The 22,367-nt window shown below is 47.5% G+C and overlaps 1 protein-coding gene and 1 pseudogene across 4 annotated transcripts in view; one reads left to right on the forward strand and one right to left on the reverse strand.

The window, feature by feature from the left end:
- The window catches only part of WDR25 (WD repeat domain 25), a 152,167-nt gene that overhangs the window by 127,910 nt on the left and 1,890 nt on the right, over positions 1-22,367 (reverse strand). For all 3 annotated transcript variants that reach the window (XM_032287399.1, XM_032287398.1, XM_032287397.1), the window contains exon 2: positions 18,434-19,267. In XM_032287399.1, the coding sequence (XP_032143290.1) occupies positions 18,434-19,228 (795 nt within the window). In that variant the 5' untranslated portion in view covers positions 19,229-19,267. The remainder of the gene's footprint in view (positions 1-18,433; positions 19,268-22,367) is intronic.
- LOC116558056 lies at positions 19,298-20,372 on the forward strand (annotated as a pseudogene). Its single transcript, XR_004271804.1, has 2 exons — positions 19,298-19,319; positions 20,039-20,372. The product of XR_004271804.1 is annotated as a high mobility group nucleosome-binding domain-containing protein 3 pseudogene (transcript).

Raw genomic sequence — 22,367 nt, forward strand, 5'->3', positions numbered from 1 at the left:
TCAACATTATCTGCGTCATCATCGTTAGAAGCATCCGGAAAGCAGAACAGAGCTTCTGCTGGGCTTCTGTTTCCGTGGCAACAGCTTCACTGGCCTATTGCAAGGAAAAGCATAGAAGATGGGAATTGGCAAGAGGCAGAGAGGGGCACAGGGGGACGGAAAGGAGGAAATGCAAAGGAGAAAAGGCAGGCAGAGACAGGACCAGGTGGGAGGCCAAAGGAGAGCAGAGTGAAAAAAGTACAGAAAAAGACATGAGAGAAAGGACGAGAGAGAAAGGAAAAGAAGAGGGGAAATGCAAGAGAAGGGCAGGAAGGGAAGGGAAGGGGAGGGAAGGGAACGTCCTACGCTGGAACTTTTGTCGGAAAACATCACCTACAGATGTGCATCTATCTGTATGCAAAGAATGCTCTAGTTTCACTCATTAAATGCAACACATTTCAACTCAGTTACTGCCTCAAGACACACTCAATTATCCGATAAACCACAGGAAGGCTGTATAAAAACGTCAATGTGGTAAGCAGTCTAAATCCAAACTCTAGCTAATGTCAACATTAGCCCAAAAGGCTGAGCTCCAGGAGAAAAAAAAGGAAGAAACGAAAAAGGAATGAGAAACCTGCTATCACTAAACAGCTACCCTTAAGGACAAGTCACTGTTGGCACTTTATAAGTGAGTGCTCTTTAAGATCATTAAGGCGCAAACCTTCTGCTTGTCTTGTTCATGATTGAACTAGGAAGCAAGTCTTGAAAACCGAAAGATATCCAGACTGAGCTTGGCTGTAGCATCAAGGCTCTTGTCTCCTGATATGGGACATCAGCCAGGATGTGCAAGGTTGGCTCAGAACAGGGAACTCAAAATTAGTGGCCAGGACAAGCTCCAGTCCATTCCTTACTACTCTGTCCACCCCTAAAAAAACAAATTATTTATTAAATAACAAGAGCTCTCTACATGCAATATGGTATCCTAGATTGGATCCTGAAACCGAAAAAGGACATTAGTGGAAAAACTGGTGAAATCCAAATAAAGTCCATAGTTTAATTAACAGAATTGTATCAATGCTAATTTCTTCATTTGATAAAAGCACCAGCTTATGCAAGATGTTACCATTAGAGGGAGTTGAGTGAAGGGTACATAGCAACTCTCTGTGTTATTTTTATAACTCTTCCATATATCTGAAATTATTTTTTAAAGTTTTACAAGAAAAATAACAAGCGGTGTTTAAAAGTTAAGACTCCTGTTTTTCTAACAATGATTTATCTTTTTCATATAAAACCAATGCCCCGATTGGTTTTATATGAAATTTTACTATCATAAAATTTTACTGGAATGCTGGCTGAAACATTATAGTGAAGGCCATACTCCTGCTGCAAAAGTGAATTATTAAACTCCAGTGTATTAGCAGTGTCCCTTCCCTCTGAAGCCAGAACAAAAGAAGGGACGTGCCTCCACACATCAAGAAGCAAGGGCTCTGTCTGGTGAAAATGGAACGAACTTTGAAGAGCATGAATTGCAACCTCTTCATACTCCTCTCTCCTAATCAGAAGTCTTCTCCAGGCCAGGCTTGGTGCTTCACACCTGTAATCCCAGCACTTTGGGAGGCTGAGGCAGGTGGATCACTTGAGGTCAGGAGATCAACACCAGCCTGGCCAACATGGTGAAACCCCCGTCTCTACCAAAAATATAAAAATTAGCCAGGCATGGTGGTGCACACCTGTAATCCCAGCTACTCGGGAGGCTGAGGCAGGAGAATTGCTTGAGCCTGGGAAGTGGAGGTTGCAGTGAGCCGAGAACATACAGCTGCACTCCAGCCTGGGCGAGTGAGATTCCATCTCAAAAAAAAAAAAAAAAAAGTCTTCTCCAGCCTGTCTCGCTCCTCATGCCTTATACATCCAATGCCCAGCCTCATCCAGCTACCTTGCAGTTTGCTGATGGCAGCATGCTCTTACACACACCTCTGCCTTCGCATGCTCTGTTCCCTCTGCCTGGAATGCTCTTCCATTACTTTGCTGCTGAGCAAGGCTACCCATCCTCTAAGACTCCTGTGACTGACACTGCCCCACCCTGGCTGTTCTTTATGCCCCAGACCACCTTACCCACCACCCTTCAGAGCAGTCATGACGCTGCCCTATAATGATCTGTCCACCTGCTTCTTTCAGTGAGCCAGGAGCCTTTCCAGAAAGACTATATTAATCTCTGTATCACATCCCCATCCCTAGCACCCAAGTCTCACAACAGATGTTGAATGAATGAAATACTATGTCAAGAATGCAGGCAATTATTTAAAAGAAAAAATACCAGTAACGACCTTCCATCTCTGTTAGAAGGCCAAAAAAAGTCTATTTGTAAGAAGTGAAGGAAGCAAGTCCTTTTAAAAGAAACAGATTTTGTTACAGAACGACAGGTCCATTTCCACCAACAATATAAGCACTGTACAAGTATCCTCTTCCAACCCAGAAGCTGAAAAGCTTTTCAAAGGTTTTGGTTTCCTTGACAACAGCATTGCTGGAGACAAGCAGGGAAATAATTAAAAAGTATGTTCCCTTTGCTTTGAACTTGTTAAGTGTTTTTAGGCAATAACAAACAGGCCACACTTGACAACGTCAGTGTGGACACAGCCGAGGGCATGAGGGGAGACCCCATCTTGCCACCCGCTCCAGCGGCACCTCCTCTGAACTCAGAGTCCTGAATGAAGGACTTGAGCCATTTGAGAAATACAACATTCACCATGAGAAACACAGATCACTCAGGTCAGGTTAATGAAAGTACTTTGCAAGGTCCATGTCCCTGGCCAAAACCACAACATTTATCCTCACAACAGCTCTGTGAGCTAAGTATTGTTACAGCCACTTGACAGGAGAGAAACCAAGGCACAGAAAAGCGCAAAACAACCCTGGCAGTCTGACCCAGGGACCTGCGGCCCTGCCACAGCCCACCCTAGAAAGAACACGTGACCTCTCCTTAGCTTGACTTGGACAGAGATTTCCCCTGACCTCTGCTCTGATCTTCATCTCCTCCCTGGGCAGCTGAGACAAGAAGCTAACTGCCTTTCCTCTGAGTACCACTGTCCCACCACCCCACATGCCTAGGCGAGGCCACTTGTGTTGGCTTCTCTTGGACAGCAAGAACTGGGCAACTTTGTGCCACCTGCCCTGGGTCTGTGAGAACACAGCATGCAGAGCGAGACCAGCCAGAAACAGCAATCAGCTCTGCACTTCATTGACAGGTTTCCTTCTCCTTTTGGGGTGGCTTTTCATGGTCTGACTCGCTTTAACAGTTTCACTGTGTTTGTATCTTTTACTGTAGGCTTCCTCAAGTCCTTTCTGGATTTATGATTTATAAATAAATAGTAAATAAATAAACGTACATGCTGTAAGCCCAAGACCATTACCTAACAGTGTAAACACAAACATTTCAACAGATGTGGAAAAATCATCACTTTTATTTCACTCCAGCACACCGTTTCCAAAGCCCTTTCACAAGCCTGGCCACATTTAACCAATCCCCAAACCCCCTGCAGGGATGCCTCCTGCACAGACTGGAGGTGGGGGACTGGGTGGAGGAGTGCCATTGAGACCCCTGCAAGATTCAAAGAGGCCCAAAAAGGGCATGGTAGACTGAGCAGGTGCTATTCATTCAAACAGGAGATACAACAAGGGAAGAAAACAAATTCCCTGCCCTCATGGAACTTCTATCAGAGCTCTTGCCATTTTACAGATGAGCTCATTATGACACAAAAAGATTAAAGGTCCTGCCACAGTTACACGACTACCCTTTTGGAACTTCCAAGCAGGAGGTGACTAGAACCATCCCAGAAAGTGGAGGCAGCAATGGCTGAGTTCAAATGCCAGCCCTGTGCTTAGAAGTTACATGTCCTTCAGTACCCCTCTCTGGTCCTCAGTTTTGTCATCTGTAAAGTGGGCATACAAATGCTGATGCTGCTGCCAGCTTGCATTATGGAGTGCCTGCCATACACTTGGTACTCTCCTGAGAGTCTGCTATGGGTTCTCTTCTTTAATCCTCAGAAGACTGAGGTGGATGCTGTTATCATCCTTGACTTATGATGAGGAAACTAAGGTCCAGAGGGTTAAGTAACTTACCCTAAGCCGCACAGAAAGCACAGGGCTGGGGTTCAGCCCCAAAGTAAGACTCCTGAGTTCTGCTGATTACCCAGCTGTGGGCAAATGAGATGTAAGTCCCTGTGTGGTGCCCAACCCAGTAAAAGCGCTTCATCTGGCCGTCTTCACTGTCCCCTCCCACAGCAAACACAGCACAGGGCTTTCCTCTCTACCCACCTGGCTGCTCCTCATGGATTTCATTGTTGTTGTTTTTTGAGATAGAGGCTTGAGTGCAGTGGCACAATCATGGCTCACGGAAGCCTCAACCTTATGGTCTCAAGCATCCTCCTGCCTCAGCCTACCGAGTAGCTGGGACTACAGGTATGTACAATCACACCCAGCTAATTATTTTAATTTTTTGTGGAGATGGGTCTCACTATTTTTTCCAGCTGGTCCTGAACTCCTGGCTCCTCATCTTCTACGACCCAATTGTCCTTGCCCTTACCTGAGGCTTTTCCTGTCCTCTGCCTCTAGCACTGACAGACCTAGCCCACTCTCCTATGTATTCCTGTCCCTAGCACAGATAGCCTAGCCCCGGAGGGCCTTTCTCCTCATCTCTCGTAAGTCTGCTTTGATATCTGTGCCTCATTCCCCTTTTGCCAGCAAGAGTGGGTCTGGCCCCCTTTGAGCCCAGGGCCTGGTACAGAGCCAGAATTTAATTGATGGCTAGACAGACATATGGATGACCACATGAAGAAAGAAGTGAGGAACCAGCCCCGCTGCCACTGCCACTGAGCGCCCTCTCTGCTCACAGCAGAGACAGCACAAAGCCAGGCCTGAGGAACTCACAGGCCACACAGCAGCAAGTCCAGAAGCCTGGCTCACGGAGACTTTCCAAGGCTCATCAGCTGAGCCATCTCCCAAGTCCAGCACCTCAATCACTGCCAGCAATGTCACACCACCAGGCTGGAAAACAGGAAGCCACACCTAGAGGGATCTGAGCTCCCCGAGAGTCTGCTGGGGTCACTGGGTATGCACCAGATTATTTGATCAACGAATCAAGGCAACTAGAGGCAAATTGGATTGCAAGCCTCACACGCTTAGGCACGCGGCTTAGGAGGCAATCACAGAATAAACCTCAGCTTGGAGTTCTTGATAATACCTTCCATTTGTAAGAGCTTTATCGTTTACAGAGTGGTTTCACACATCTAACCTCCTGTGATCCTCACAGCCCTGTGAGGTAATTATTTCACAGATGAGAATGCTGGAGCTCAGAGAAATTAGAGAATGCCCAACTCTCTTTCGAATATGCAATGTGTGGAGCAGTGTGTGGAGCTGTGATCCACTTGAGCAGGGCCCCAAATGCAGTACTTCAGGGCAGAGCAGCTCACAGGCACCATCTTGGCCCTGACCACAGGACACCCAAGCCATACGGGCCTTGGAGCCCGAGGCCTGAGAGGCTGACCCAATGCCTGCATCTGCTTCCCAGCCATCCAGCAACATGGGCTCCAACCTGCATTACACCCTCCATGTAAAACGGCCCTCGATCCCTTTCCAAGTAGTCTACCCACAAGTTGCCCAGTTCTGAGCACCGGAAAGTTCCTCACCATGTGCTGACCTCTTCCCTCAACCCACAGACTTTCTACCATGCATCCTACTTCTGCCCTGGAAGCGAACCCAAATATGCCCCATTCCCCTCCCACAGAGGCCTTGCCAGCACCTGATGACGCCACCATTCCCCACCCCCGGGCTCCCAGCAACACTGTAGGACACCCAGGTACCAGAACCATAGCAGAACACACTTGAATGAGAAAAAAAGAACATGAAAAGAAGCCAGGATGAAAACAAACAACTTTTCTAAGCAAAGATTGCAATGAAAATCTGTTTTAATTTGTATTTTTGTACCTTTCAAAATAACACTTCTACTAGTTCTGAAAGAGACCACTTCTGTTTATAAAAGCTCTTTCGTTTTCCCTACAGTTGTCAGGCTGTGTAAACACACTGTGAGTAGGGAGAGAGAAATTGCTACTTGTGAAACTTTTAATGCTTGCATGTACGCGAATTAGAATTCTGAACTCAGCAGGTTAAAAATGTTCTGAAAGCAATTTTGGTGTTAGTCTAAATAATTATAGATCACATTCACTTAGATAAGGGCCTTTGCCCCCTCCGGGCTTCAAGGGAAAATTCAAGGCATGATAGTTAAGCAAAATAGTTGGTTATTACGCAAGCTTTGTGGTGGCAGTGCAAATTGGTATAATCCTTTTGGAAAGCAATCTGACAGGAGACATATCTGAACCCATGAAAATGTACAACCCTTTGACCCAGCAGTCCCACTTCTGGGAATCAATCCAAAAGAAATAATCCAACAGAAAAGGGTTTCATGCATGAAGATAACCACTTCAGCATTATCTATAATAGCAAAAATTAGAAACCACCTAAGTGTCCAGGGCGGCTAAGTAAATTACAGTTAATCAACTCAATAGAGCGTCATGGAACCAGTGAAAATTGACGGCCCTCCAAAGACGCAGAGGCGGCTGGTGGCATGGAGAGCGCGGGCAGGGTTGGGACAGAATGTTAAATGGAAAAACAGGCTGCAGAGCTGCACGTGCACTCTGGCAAACACAGCCCGTATGGACCAGAAATGGATGGGAGGATGTTCAAAGATAATCATAATTTCAGTGTATGGTCGAGTTGGGGGATTTCGCCCATGGTGTTGTAATGCTGCTGAATCATCTCCATACAGGGCAAGAGGAAGGGCAGAGGAGAAGGGGCAGGGGATGGCAGAGGCTCGGACCCTTGCAATCGTGTTTTCATCACACAGTTTGGAGATCTAACCAAGCAGAAGAAGACAGGGACATGGCTGGGGAAGAACCTACTCACTTATCCCAGAGCTGGGATGTGCTGCTGTTTTTACCAACACAGTAGTGAGAGCCCCAAAATGTAATTACAGATGTAAAGAAAACAGTGGTCCTCAATTACACTGTCTAAAATGATCAAGGACCCCAAAGAGCTGTCGTTTTGGAGGATTATAGCTATGGATACTTCTTAGCATATTAGAAGGGAAAACTGAGGACATTTTAAAATATTTATTAATTTATGTAAAAGTAACAATAACAAACCCACCACATGTTAACAGAAATAATATATTCTTATAAAAATAACTCTATTTTCCAAGACCAAAAAAAATTAGTAAGAAGGCATTGTTTACATTTGTGCAGCTCTCGTTAATGTCCGGCTTAATACAAGACAGCTGGGTCCTCAGAGCTGTGTCTGTATCTAATCTACTGCAACAGCACACATCCCATAGCCTCTGGAAAACTCCATGTACACTCAGGAGAGAATGAGAATGAAAAAGGCAAATAACTCCTAGCTATTATTATGAAAATAGTTTTGACCCCCTGAAAGGGCCTCGAGGACCCCCAGGGACTTACAGACCACACTAAAACCTCAGCAATAAATTACAGCATTAAAAACTGCTACTGCAGTATGTGCAGGGAAAGAAGGGTTTAAATTAGATGTATAGTTGGAGCTCAGTTATGTCAAATCTTTTTAAGGCTGGATGAAAATATACCAAAAAGTCTGCAGTCGTCGCCTCTGGGCAGAGAGAAAATGGGCAATTTGTTTCTTCTTTACGCCTTTCTGTTCTTTCCAGATTGCATTTCTTTTATGGCCAAAAACAACATTTCTTTTCTGAGGAAAGGTTTGGGAAGCTGTGGCATACCCATGCCCTGCGGAATAAGCCGGATGGGAAGAAGGTCATTTTAAGTCATTAATAGCCAGCGTCAGTGTGGGGGAGCATAGTGAAGCCGGCTGCCGGGGACCGAGGCGCTGCTCCTTAATCTGCCCATCGATCCCTGGCACCACGCACACATTCATCATGCTAGCGCACGGCCTGCCTCGGACCCACTGACGAGAACTGAAAACGGCTCAAGCTAATCACTGCTAGATGAAGGTCAAATATAGGTGACAATTTATCAGATTTCTGGGTGGGGGAGGACATGCCATGCTCTAGAGGCACGGACAATGACAAAGGGAAAGGGCCAGAGACTTGACGACAAAAAATGTCAGGTTTTCTCTGTTAAAACAAATTGATGAAATACCAAAGCTCAACGTCACACAACACCCTGGGGGGAAGAGGGTGAAATATGATGAAGGGTCAATATCGTTAGTATGTAAATTGCCCAGATAAGAGAAACGCTAAGACTGCAGGAGATGAATGGACAAGAACCAGGATAACAAATGCTTATTTAGCATGAACGAAGTGCCAGGCCCGTTCTAAAAGAGCTGTACCTAAATGAACTCATTTGGTTCTCAGACAAGACACCATTAAATTAGCAGACATTTTTAAAAGGTAGTAATTCTGCCACTGTGGAGGGTGAGAAGACGCAGCCACTTTTACACATAAATGATGGTGTGTGTCAGACGCTGAGCACTGCAGAAGCCCCGAAAACAGCCGCACATATCTGCATGCTGGTGGGAACAGACGTGCTGGAGAGTGAGAAATCCAAGCTGGAGGACAGGCTGGAGAGTGCAGTGTGCATGCTAAACACAGAGGCCTTGACCCTCTTCCCCAGCTCCAATGCCAGAAGGCTGGCAGCAGGCCAAAAGCCCACCCAGAGAAGACGCCTCTCTCAGAAGCCGACCAGGCTGGAGGAAATACATAACGATAATCCCAAGTGGGGTCCTAAGGTAAGCGCCAGCCTACCGTCTCGTAATCCTATATCCGGCCCGATGCGGACATGTCCCTCTGACCCCACACAAGTGTGTGTGCGTGCATACACACACACACACACACACACACACACGCACACACACACACACACACACAGGGCTTTCGGTCAGGTCAGCTTTTTAGGGCCTCCCACCCTCATTGGAATGAGCAGCAGGAAATCTCTTAACATGGAACGCAGACATCAAAACAAAAAAAAAGACCAAGGGAGATAAGAAAGAGACAAACGTTTCAGAAAACACAGGAAAACTTTCAAAGAACCCAAAGAGCTAAGAAAAGACTTTGTAAATATACAATAAAAAACAATATGCTATATTAAAAAAAGGAACATTCAGAAAACAAGAAACAGCTCTTGGAATGTAAAATATGACAGAACAGAGCACTTCTCTGAATATATATTATGCTTCAATTTAAAAGTTTATGACAGCAGAAATACAAATTCAAAAAAAAGGATTGAAAAGATAAAATGGAAGAAATTTCCCAGAAAAATAAAACAGAAGGGCCAAGAAATAGAGAAAAGAGGAGAAACCCAGAAGCTCAATCCAGGGACATTCAGGAAGCCCAAGCAATCAGAGCCTCGAAGTCAACGACCTTCACCAGCAGCAGCCCCGGGGATGCCACCCAACTCTGTATGGCCCTCATCCCATGGGGGGCCGAGGTCACCAACGCCTCACTCCTGGCAAGGAAAGGCAGGCCTGGAACAGCCCGAGCCCTGGCAAAGCAGAGTTATATGGCCGCTTTGGTTGTAGGTTTCTAAAGCCCTTCTTGTCCTCCCTGCATTTCAGCCAGCATTACAGTATTCCACGTGGAAGATCAAGGTACACTATCCTCGCCAAGTTTAGGAAACTTCAGGAAGCTTGCCAGAGGGGAGGCCAGGTGAAGGCAGCTTCCGGGGTCCTGGGCTGACACAGTTGGTCTCACTCACATGTACCTTCTGACAGCACCTCAGTGCGCCTGTCCTATAGCTTGCTCCACTCCCCACGATATATGACGGGTCTGCATGAGAGCTGTGTCCATCTGGGAGAACAGACAAAAGAAAACGCCTGACGAGAAACGGCAGAAGCTAGGAGACAAGCTTAGAAGGTCGGAATGACTTACCTAACCCCTCTTAAGAGGGAAAAATAACCATCCTGTGATTTTTAAATGCAGGCTACAAAAACAAAGTACCTGTGGTATGATTAAAACTAGTTTATATATATGGGGAAAAAAGACTAGAAGGAAATGCTGCTTGCAAAATGTTCACAGTCGTTATGCTTGAGGGAAGGGTCTACGGTTGATCTTTTAATTTCTGCCATTTTCTTGCAATTTTTTCCAAAATTTTACTACTGTTATGATAAGACAAATTAAATCTAAAACAAATCATTTAGACACAGGCCATCACTGGGCATTAGAAAGGCACCTTTAAGAGTCTATGGTGTCCAAGTTTTAAAAGCAACAAGAAATAATTTACTAGACTATCTCAACTCCTAAGTGCACCAATTTTGCAATCTGCATTTTTCAATTACATTAAAAGCATTTTTTCCAAATTGCTCTATTCTTCCCTTAATGACATGGGATGAGAGTGAACGAGGCTGGCTTCTCGAGGACAGAGCCTGAACCTTCGCATGGCTGTTTTCTTCCTGTCAGCATCTGGCGGGCACACGGCTCTGCCCATGGTACACCGAACTGTTGAAGTTAAAGGGAATGAAGTTATTAAAAAGCACAAAACACAGCTCGGATTCTGCTACACTTTCCTTTTCTTATTCCTCTTCAACCCAAGGCTTTTTCTATAAGGCACAAGATTGTAAGGCAACTAGAACTGGGAAGTGTCTCATTTGTTGGCCTCAGAAACGTCTCGGCTTTCACATGGGGGAGGAGGAGTGTCAAAAAAACTTCACTTCCCACAAAGGGAAGATTCCAGCTCAGAATCTCACAGCTCTTCCCAGAGGCTCAGCAGTCCTGCTGTCAACCAGCCTAAATAAAGCCCCTCACTCCCAATCCTGGGGTAATTCAGGTGACTCTGAGATTCCTCTGGACGGTGGGAAAAGAGAGAAGCAAATATAGTGTCCAGACTGGGAAGCAACCAAACACCTACTGCGGGTCCTCAGGCAAGTGTCTTCCCTTCTCTGGGCCTCTATCAAATGAAAACGAACCAGATGATCACTATGCATGCACGCACATGCACACACACACATCACCCATTCATTCTCTCCTCACCTTCATCTAATTACCCTGATGCACTGTTAATCATTCGCTCCCCAAATATCAAAGGCCCACTACCACAACCCAAACCTCCTTCCCAGCTGCGCCTCTCATTTCCAATAGATTTGCCTCGTGCTTAGAATAAATTGCCAATCATCTACATAATGTTCCACGACTCCTCACTCCACACATCAAATCATTTCTCAATCTCATTTTGTAAAATCCATCAAGAATAATTCTTTCAAAACTGAAATAAACCCTCACTCTGGAACTTGGAGCCATAAATTCCTTGTCTTTGAATGTGAAATATATCACTTTCTACAAAGCACATCTATGATACCCTAATATAATCAGATTCACTAACAATGATAAATCAACAAGATCCTGTAATACATAAAAATGCAAATCCAAACCACCCCAGAAATCATCTCTTCTCCATTTGTCCCTTAACGGAACCACAAGATTCACAAGCTGGGATGGAGCTTGGACACCACTTGGGTGAAGGGGATTCACTTTTCCACCATTATTCTCAGGGGCAGGAGGGCGGCATGGAGCTGGTAGCTCTTTCTGCTCAGGCTCTGAGTCTGACAGACAACTTCCCTGCCTGCCTCTATCATTTACTAGCTGTGTGACCACAGACAAGTCCCTTGACCTCTCTGTTCCTCAACTTCCTCATCTGTAAAATGGGAATGAGGACAGCCGTGGCCTCTCAGGCCTGTAATGAAGAGGAGATGGAACATTTAGAACATGCCTAGCACACGGTAAGCACTCGGCAATGGCTAGCCCTCGCCGTCCTCTCATCCAACGCCCAGTCAGAGGCCACAGAGCCAGGGGCAGCACAGCAAAACCCCTCCTGGGTCTTCAGCCTCCAGAACAAAGTCCTGTCCTCCAGGTATGCATGGGGAGGTGCCCGTGAGACAGCTGACCCTGGCACCAGCTGGCAGGAGGTGGCACATCTTCCCTGCCCCCCACTGCTCTCCTGGGTCCTCTGCTGTAAGGTTGCTTCACTCAGCACTGCCAGAGGCTCCGCTGCAAACCTGCCCTGGAAACAGGCAAAGGGCTGTGCGATTCTTTCCCTTCTGTGATGTTTTAAATGTGACCAGTTTGGGGACAGGGACCCAGCTCTCCAACGTGGACCTGCCAAGCATGAAAAGGGAGTGCATGAATGGCTTGACACAAACAGACCTCAAACACTTTAGATTCTGAACATATTTATCACAAAAACACTGGGGCGGAAATGCTTGAAAAACGTGTGCACAGAGACAGACGGTGAAAGATTCACAAAAACAAGAGTTACAGCAAGTTGGAGGATTCCAGGTGAGTTGTCTTTTCTATACTTTGTTTTATAACTAATCAATACAGGTTCAGGGGAGTCGGAAACATGCTTCCTTAGCCTCTCCCTTCTCAGGCACTAGGCTGAATCTTCTCATTTCTGCTCTATGGCAGCAACCTTACTTGGTGTCAATATCCACATTTTACCAGTGAAGAACTAGGGGATCAGAGAGGCTAAATGATTTTCCCAAAGTCACACAGCTACCAAGCAGAAGATTTGGCATGGAAGCCGTGGAGTGCCACGGTGGCACTGAAGGCTTACCAGTTTCCTCAGGTCCCACTCACCGCACACAAGTGCTTTAGCTAATGCCTGGGTGTAAATCAAGGCCCATCTTAACTGCATTAAGGCAGCAAGAAAAGACAACCTTTATGTATAGCCAAATTCACTGAAATACAGATTATTTTTTTAATGAAAGCAGGAAATTACAGGAAACAACATGGAAATGACAAAGTAAAGTATGAAATTTGAGACAGTTATGAAAATATCTTTGGGGAAAAGTTTTTAATAAGGTAGAAAAACTCCCCTTACAAACATTACAAAAGACTAGGCAGCAGAGGAAAACTCAAAACTGCACATACTATGCAATACGCCCAGTGATGTAAACAGAGAGGAATGCAGGCCCAGGCCAGGAAGGCCTCTCATGTGAGTGAGGCACTGACTTGGGGTTGGGGGTTATCAATGATTTCTGTTTCTCCTTCATACTTCAAATTTCCTGCAACGTCAAAGCTTTTCACAAGAAAATATTACACTCATGATCAAAAATCAAAAGCTTTTTTTTTAAAAGTATTTTAAGGAAGCTTGTTACTGAAAGAATTTCTAGAGCAAATTGTTCTGTAAAGCAAATAAACAACATCTAATTCATACAATTTCTTTTAAACCCTTCTGTGTTTTAGAACTGCAGGTTTTCATACAGGTACCACAGGCCCCTGGAAGCAGGAAACACACCTTATTCTTTTGGGACTTCCACCTCAGTGCCTGGCAGAGGGTTCTGTACATGGGAGCATTCAATCAGGCCTGGCTATGTTTGGTTAAAGCAGGCCACATACACGTTTTCCTTCAAAAACGGCATCAAAGTCTGAATTTCTACCTTTACGTGCAGTGGGTGTTGAAACATGTTGAGCCGAACAAGTTCACTAGGAGATGAAAAGAGTGTATGAAAGGGTATCCGTGCTGGGATTACAGCTATGAGAAAACCACGCACGTTCACAGGCAAGGGCAGGAAAGGATCATCGGGAAAGAAAGAGCAGCGCTGTGGAAGTATGAGTCATTGTTTTATTTTACTTAATTTCTCTAGCTGTAAATTTTTCAAAACTAATATAAGCATATTTCACAGCTCACAGAACATTTCGAACACATTAAAATAAGTGTCTTTCTACCGTAATGTGCCCAATTGAAATGTATGAATTCCAAAGCTACATTTTAAGGAGATGAAGGAACTGGCACTCCATGTTCTTTAGATTAATCAGTTGGACTGTGTTGTTTTTCTCCTGATCAGAAAGAAATCATTTTTCAGTAAATGTTACCTTGAATCAAGGATTCTTCCACATTCTAGAAGCTTGGATGAGCTGCTTATATTAAGTCTTACTGTGCTCCCTAGTGGCGAATAGAATTTATGCACTCAAAAGACAATCCCTCCACAAAGGCTTGCAATAAAATACAAAAAATTTGTTTTAATCTTTATCGATCACTTAACATGTACACAATTTTGTGCCAGATGCTGAGAATATAAAAATGGGTCTGGCTCAGGAAGCTTAAAGTCTAGCTAGGTGAAGCTGATATGGTTCCATGGCTACTTATGTTAAATAACACATGCGCACATATCATTGAAGGAAGGAAATTCCTGGGGAAAAGCAAGAACTCAAGCATACACTAAGCGCCAGCTACATGCCAGGCACTGCACTAGGTGATTCACATCTAATATCGTTTACTTTTCACAAAAATCCAGCAAGGCACGTATAACGCTCTCCACTTTTCAGATACTCAAATGGAGGCTCAGAAGTGAGGTAACTTGCCAGAGACCAGACAGCCAGGGGCTGGCCACAGAGGAAGGGCCCAACCAGGTCTTGTCACCCCGCCCTCAAGCTCTTCCCTCCCTCCTGATCCAGCAGGGGCCCAGAAGGCACTCTGGCAGATTTTAACCAAAAAGCAGGGAGAAAGCACCCTGGGAAGGAAGCGCCGAGTTGGGGAGTACGCTGCTGCACCAGCCTCTTCCAGCTCATTCCCACTGCACTCACCACCTGCTCTCCTCCAGGGACTAGGCTGCAGCCACCCAGGACTCCTGCCTGCACCCAAGGCCCTGTCCCCACTCCAGACCCGCCACCCATACCCACACACTGCCTTCCCCAGGTCACCAGGTCCTCAAGATCTGCCATGCTGCCCCACCTCTGACACCAAGGAGAGAAAAGAACACCACACGCCGCCCAGCCAGGCCACACACAAACCTGGTGGCCCAGCAAGCCTGAGGCCTCAGCCAGGACTTCTGTCCACAACTCCCGCCCGGCTCTCACCCAGTTCCCAATCTGTCTTCCCATCCTAGCTCCTCCAGCCCCTGCCACACACTCTTCACACTGAAAAGTTGCTCAAAGTCAATTTGCCCAAACGCAATTTGCCAAATAACCCCATCACTGAAAACTGTCAAATATCTTAAAACAGAGAGAGCCCTGGCCCACCGTTTATATCTATGGCTTATAAAAGCCTGATGTTAATGGCAGCACAGTAAAAAGAGGGTCAGGAGATGCCGACCCCAGCAGCCATGCTGGCCCCGGCCCGGCCTCACGACAGCAGAGTGCTCTGCCCTGGGAAGGCACCCAGGGTGCACAGTGTGGTGGGGGGACTCCTGGAAGCTGTCTGGCAGCCCAAGGGGCCAGTGCCAGCGTCATCAGCTGCAGCGCACACCATCTCCCCGGGACAGGCGGGCACAGCAGCGGACCCTGGCCCCACCCAGTGCAGCCCCACAGACCTCGACCCAGGTCTCTGACTCCCAGCCCAGGAGCAGGAATTCCTACCACAGTCCCTCAGTCTGAACTGCCTCGCTGTTATTCCAAGCTGGGCCAGCTGCGCCCTCTTCTGGTCATGAGGTGTCACAGTTAGTTGGCTGCTTACAGCTTCCACCCCATGGGGGCAGAAACATATCCCAACATCCACGTATACTCCAAAAGGCCAAAAATCAGTGCCTCCACTCAGGTGCTCTCTGCTCAAAAACGAACATGAGGATGCTTCTGTTTAGGAAGTCTCAATTTCCCAGGCAAAAGTGACCCAAGCTGCCTCCCTGCCAGCAGGGCCCAGAGAACACTTGACAACACCGGATGGAAGCCAGTCCCACAGGGCTCCAGATCTGCTCCTCACCATCAGGACAGAGGACTCTGGAGGCGAGGAGGCAGGTGGGCATCCACCAGGACACACCTGCCACCCCACATCTCTCCAGGAGGCAGTGCCCTGAGTGGAGGGCATACCACCCATCTCTGCCTATAACTAACCTCTCCTCCAGCCTGTGCTGCCATCGGCCTGGCTGCCCTCTCCCTCCCTCTGAGTACCACCCCTCAGCCAGGACTACCTTCCACAAAGTCCCTGCCACATGCCAGCACCTAGACTGGGCACCTTGGACGCCACCATTCACTCCAACTCCAGCCCATCCACTGCTCCACGGCACTGACCCAAGAAGTGAGGCTGCAATCACCCCTGCAACAAGAGACAAGGGCAGGAGGCCTTGGGCCCAGCTCCCAGGGCCCACAGGCAGCAGCGGGGAGCAGCACATTCAAACAGCGGACAGTCATGAGGACACCCAGAAGTGAGAGGTTTGACGTGAGGACACCCTGCCAACCTGCCAAATTCCCACGTGGGGGGATTTGCGTGTCTTGATCACTGCTATTTCTCCAGCCCCTAAAACAGGACATTGCACAAAGCTAGAGCCCACTAAACACGTATTCACTGGATCCAATGGGGAGCTTTTCAGAGAAGATGACTTTCCAGGCTGGGCATCGGCTGTGGAGCAGGTACCTAACAGGCAGGAAAGTAAAGGGAGGGGACCCTCGAGAGGGTGGGGCATGACAGAAGCATGGAGGAAAGAAAGTTTCCCCCTCAACAGGAAGGCGAGTGCCCGGAGGACAAGGGCCACCACTCAAACTCCAGGGCCAGCCAGACAGTGCCCAGGCCCACCAGCAACCCTCCAATGGGTTCCCCACTCTCCAGCCCCTGCAGCACAGACTTGGGAAAGAAAGCAGAGAAGCCCCAGGACCACAGGGTCAATACCAGCACTCTGTGACCCACACCAGGGATGCCAGAAGCCTTCAAACACACTTCACAGTACCCAGTGTTGCAGGAAAAGCACCAAAAACCTGAGTGAAAATCCCAGAACGCCAGGCTGAAGAGAGAATATGACTTTCTTTCCCCCAGGACTCTATGAGTCTTGCCAGAAAAGAGCACAGACAAGCCACTTCAAGACTACAATTTGCCATTTAAAAATGACACCCATCAGGCCGGGCACAGTGGCTACCCCTGTAATCGCAGCACTTCGGGAGGCCGAGGCAGGCAGATCACAAGGTCAGGAGTTCGAGACCAGGCTGACCAACCTGGAGAAACCCCATCTCTACTAAATATACAAAAATTAGCCAGGAGTGGTGGCACACACCTATAATCCCAGCTACTCAGGAGGCTGAGGCAGGAGAATTTCTTGAATCCAGGAGGCAAAGGTTGCAGTGAACTGAGATTGCACCACTGCACTCCAGCCTGGGCAACAGTTGAGTGAGACTCCATCTCCAAAAAACAACAAAAAAATGACACCTATCAACTCGGCTCATTTCAAAGACATCTCTATACTTGGAGCTTCCTTTCTTCACTTTAAAAAATGTTTCCTAGGGAGAAAAGCTCAAAACGTAATTTGCAAATGAAGTGATCTAGGAAAGTTGGTTCCAGAACTCTGAGGAAGCAAGGGCAAGGGAACCACCATTTACTGAGCCCCTATGAGGTACCTAGCTCTGTGCAAGGCACTTTTCCAGCATTTTTCTCATATGAGCACATGACCAGGTATGATTCTGCCCTTTTACAGAGGAGACACCAGACTCCACGGGAAGGTGGCCAGGCCAGTGGTCAACCAGCTAGCTACTCTGCAGCAAAGCTGATGTGAAGCCAAGTCCCTCAAAGGTATTTCCTTCCCAAGAGCTTTTTGTTCAGTTGGCATTTAACTGGCACCCGCTACATTTCAGGTGCTTTGCTAGCTGCGAGGAGAGAGAGGAGGGATGCACTGCACAGCGAGAAGGGCTGGAGGCAGGTCCCCAGCGGGCACAATGACCCACCACACTGTACCTGCATACTGTGGGGACGCATTACTATTACTTCAGTAGACTGGAAAATAAATAAGACAATGCAAAAAGGATTTTCCATGTAAAACTGGAAGTCTCTAGAAGAACATGTGCAACCCTCCCTGACCTTGCTTCCCCGGCCTCCAGTCCCTCACACGCTCATGCTTGAAGCCAGCTCCCAGGCCCTCATGCTTAGAGCCGATGCATACACAAGGCTCCTGCAGCCAACGCGCCCTCCTGCCCCCATCCCCAAGCAAACCTTCCCCTCCCTCAGGAGGCTTTTGCCGAGCCCTCCTGGACTAGGCTGGGCCCCTCCCATTGGGCTCCCAGAGCACCTGTGTGTCCTACTGGGGGACCTATCCTCAGGGCCCAGGGTTGCATTTGTCTACCTGTCAATGGCTCCTGCCACATTGCACAAGCCTAACACCCGGGGCCGGGTCTATCTGCCACTCCCAACAGCTCCTGAAACCCGCATAGCACTGGGCACAGAGCTGGCATGGCTCAGTGCTCCATAGGGTCACAGAGGATGTCCCCAGTCCCCAGGGCTTGGTCCTGGGCCTGCTTCTCTTCTCCTACTAATCACTCTCACGACCTCCGAGAGGGATAAGGAGCAGTATCCTCTGGCGACCTGAGCAAAGCAGCATCAGGGAAGGGGTGGGGCAGGAGGGACTCACGACCCTGGGCTGACCACAGATGACCATTTTCTGGATGCAACAAAGAAAATTACAGAAATCTACACACACACAAAAGTTCAGCCCGTAACCTCCTTCCGCTTCACTGTTACTCCAGCAGTGTATTCCTAAGACCATCTGAAAGCGGAAGTTTTCACTCAAGTCTTACCTTGAAAGTTTTATCCATGGAAGTGGAGAGAAGCATGTGGCTCTGAGAAGGCACTGGACACCACTGAACGCTGTTGACAGGGCCCCTATGGCCTCTCAGGTAGAAGAGCACTTTCCGCGGAACCGTGGTTTCTTTATAATGGCTGTTCAAATATGGCTGAATAAACTCAGACACTCTGGGGGCCACACAAAGAGGGGCTGGGGCCCGCCCTGCAGGGCGCCCCTGTGGCTCCGCCTCGTTAGCCTTGCCTGTTTCCATGCGTAACGCAGGCAGCTGTCTTAGTCTTTTGGGGATATAGGGTACGACATCGTCCTCACACTTCTTCTGCAAAGAGCTGCCATTTTTACCTACGGTTTCAGACTCACTTTGAGCATGGAAAGATGACTTGGAAAAGTCCCTGAAGAGTTTTACTTGCTTAAAGCGTGCAGCTGCCAGGGGCATGTGGCTGGCTGGAACATGGCTCGTCCACAGAGAAGAATGAGAAGGCTCGTTGGTGGGGAAGGTGACTTGAGGCTCCTTCCCGGGCCACTGTAGCCTCTGGCTAGGGCAAGATCCCCGATCGCTTCTCCCAAGCCAAGCCAGTGGGAGGTGATGGCCGCCTGGGTCCCCGCAAGAGCCATGCTTTGTGGGCTGTGCCCCTCCTTTGGGTACATCCAGTGTACCAGATGCAAAATCCTGCCCAGGCGGTCTGGCCGTACCAGAAGTGTCTTTCACCTGGCCCATGGCATTCAAACTTCCTGCAGGCTCTGTCTCAGCCTCCGAGTCCGAATCATCATAAGCTACCAACGAAGCCATTAAAGACAGAGTTCTTGCTGTCCTTCAAAACCAAACCACCTAAGATCAAACAAAGTCACGTATCAGAAAATGTGCATGGAAGAATATGTGTGTAGTTATAAGAAAACATGTCACCTAGGAAATCCAACAATTCAACACTCACAAAAATAAACACAGGTTGGCCAGGCACGGTTGCTTACACCTGTAATCCCAGTACTTTGGGAGGCCAAGGTGGGCAGATCACGAGGTCAGGAGTACAAGTCCAGCCTGACCAACATGGTGAACCCCCCCGTCTCTATTAAAAATACAAAACTTAGCTGGGTGTGGTGGCGTGTCGTGTAATCCCAGCTACTCAGGAGGCTGAGGCAGGAGAATGGCTTGAACCCAGGAGACGGAGGCTGTGGTGACCCAAGAGCCTGCCACTGCACTCCAGCCTTGGCGAAAGAGCAAGACTCCATTGTCTTAAAAAAAAAAAGAACAAACACAGGCTGGGCACAGTGGCTCACCCCTATAATCCCAGCACTTAGAGAGGCCCAGGCGGGCAGATCACCTGAGGTCAGGAGTTCAGGACCAGCCTGGCCAACATGATGAAACCCCATCTCTACTAAAAATACAAAAATTAGCTGGGCGGGGTGGCAGGCATCTGCATTCCCAGCAACTTGGGAGCCTAAGACAGGAGAATTATTTGAACCTGGGAGGTGGAGGTTGCAGTAAGCCAAGATCACACCACTGCACTCCAGCCTGGGCAACAAGAGCAAGACTCCATCTCAAAAAAAAAAAAAAAAAAAAAAAAGAGGCCAGGCTATGCCATGCCCTTCCTCGCGTGAGCAGCTGCCGCAGCAGAGGCAGCATCCAGCAGCAGTGCCAGCAGTTCCAGCTGGTTGCTTTACTTTTGCTTCACGAACATAGTCACTGTGCCGAAGAGAAAGTCTCCAAAGAATGCAGAGGGCAAAGATGGATCCAAAGTAACTAACCAGGAGCCCACAAGACGGTCTGCCAGATTGTCAGCGAAACCTGCTCCACCAAAACCTGAACCCAAACCAAGAAACACATCTTCTAAGAAAGAACCTGGAGCAAAGATTAGCAGAGGTGCTAAAGGGGAGAAGGAGGAAAAGCAGGAAGCTGGAAAAGAAGGCACAGAAAACTGAATCTGTGGATAACAAGGAAGAATGAATTGTCATGAAAAATTGGGGTTGATTTTATGTATCTCTTGGGACAACTTTTAAAAGCTATTTTTACCAAGTATTTCGTAAATGCTAATTTTTTAGGACTCTACTAGTCAGCATACAAAAATCTATAAGGATGGACATTTTACCCTCTCATAGTCATGCTTTTAAGAAATTTACATCATCCTCAAGTAAAATAAATACCAGTTTCATATTGGAAGCTGTCAGATTGATTCAGCATCCATGCACTTGCTTTAAAATTTCGTCCTGGGCCGGGCGCGGTGGCTCAAGCCTGTAATCCCAGCACTTTGGGAGGCCGAGGCGGGTGGATCACACGGTCAAGAGATCGAGACCATCCTGGTCAACATGGTGAAACCCCGTCTCTACTAAAACTACAAAAAATCAGCTGGGCATGGTGGTGCGTGCCTGTAATTCCAGCTGCTCAGAAGGCTGAGGCAGGAGAATTGCCTGAATTCAGGAGGCGGAGGCTGCGGTGAGCCAAGATCGCGCCATTGCACTCCAGCCTGGGTAACGAGAGCGAAACTCCGTCTAAAAAAAAAAAAAAAAAAAAAAAATTCGTCCTGTGCATACTGTGGTGTTTTTACTGTGCATATTTGAAATTTTCATGCAGTTTTTCTAGAGCAATAATCAGTGGTGCTTTTGTACCTAGGTTTTATGTGACTTTAATGAAACATGGATAGTTATGGCCACCTGCTGACTATTTGTGGTTTAAAATAAAAGGTTTTCTTGTCTGAAAAATAAAATAAAACAAATACACACACAAAAGGCTTTTCTACACACCAGGCATAATTAGTTAGAAGACACAACTTTCGAAATGAATACTATGCGATAGCTCGGGGTAAATCTATAAAAAATAAGCAAGACCTACATGAAGAAAACTAAAAGACTGGGCATGGTGGATCACGCCTGTAATCCAAGCATTTTGGGAGGCTGAGGTGGGCAGATCACTTGAGGTCAGGAGTTTGAGACCAGCCTGACCAACATAATGAAACCCCGTCTTTACTAAAAATACAAAAATTAGCCAGTCCTGGTGGCACATGCCTGGAATCCCAGCTACTTGAGAGCCTGAGGCAGGAGAATCTCTTGAACCCGGGAGGCAGAGGTTGCAATGAGCTGAGATTGCACCACTGTACTCCAGCCTGGGCGACAGAGGGAGACTCCATGTCAAAAAAAAAAGGAAAGAAAACTAAAACTTTGGCCAGGCGCGGTGGCTCGAGCCTGTAATCCCAGCACTTTGGGAGGCCGAGGCGGGTGGATCACGAGGTCAAGAGATCGAAACCATCCTGGTCAACATGGTGAAACCCCGTCTCTACTAAAACTACAAAAAATTAGCTGGGCATGGTGGCGTGTGCCTGTAATCCCAGCTACTCAGGAGGCTGAGGCAGGAGAATTGCCTGAACCCAGGGGGCGGAGGTTGCGGTGAGCCGAGATCGCGCCATTGCACTCCAGCCTGGGTAACAAGAGCGAAACTCCGTCTCCAAAAAAAAAAAAAAGAAAACTAAAACTTTTATTGAAGAACATAAATGAAGACCAGGGCTGGATAGAGTAGCTCACACCTATAATCCCAGACCTCTGGGAGGCCGAGGCTGGTGGATCACTTGAGGTCAGAAGTTCAAGACCTGCCTGACCAATATGGCAAAACTCCGTGTCTCTACTAAAAATACAAACATTAGCCAGGATGGCGGCAGGCACCTGTAGTCCCAGCTACTCGGGAGGCGGAGACAGGAGAATTGCTTGAATCTGGGAGGCGGAGGTTGCAGTGAGCCATGATCGCCAGCCTGGGCAACAGAACAAGACTCCGTCTCAAAAAAAAAAAAAAAAAAGGCCTGGAGAGACAATGCCTAGAGAGAAAGACCCAGGGCTACTTTAAAAATGCCTTTGAAAGGTCCATTTTGGCCATGTGTGTTAAAAGTTTCAACACATCATTTTTACGCCAGCAGCCTCACTGCAGAACTCTATCCTACACAAATACT

The sequence above is a fragment of the Sapajus apella genome, unplaced genomic scaffold, assembly GCF_009761245.1.
Source record: "Sapajus apella isolate SASKATOON/1434 unplaced genomic scaffold, GSC_monkey_1.0 scaffold20, whole genome shotgun sequence".
Classification (NCBI taxonomy): domain Eukaryota; kingdom Metazoa; phylum Chordata; class Mammalia; order Primates; family Cebidae; genus Sapajus; species Sapajus apella.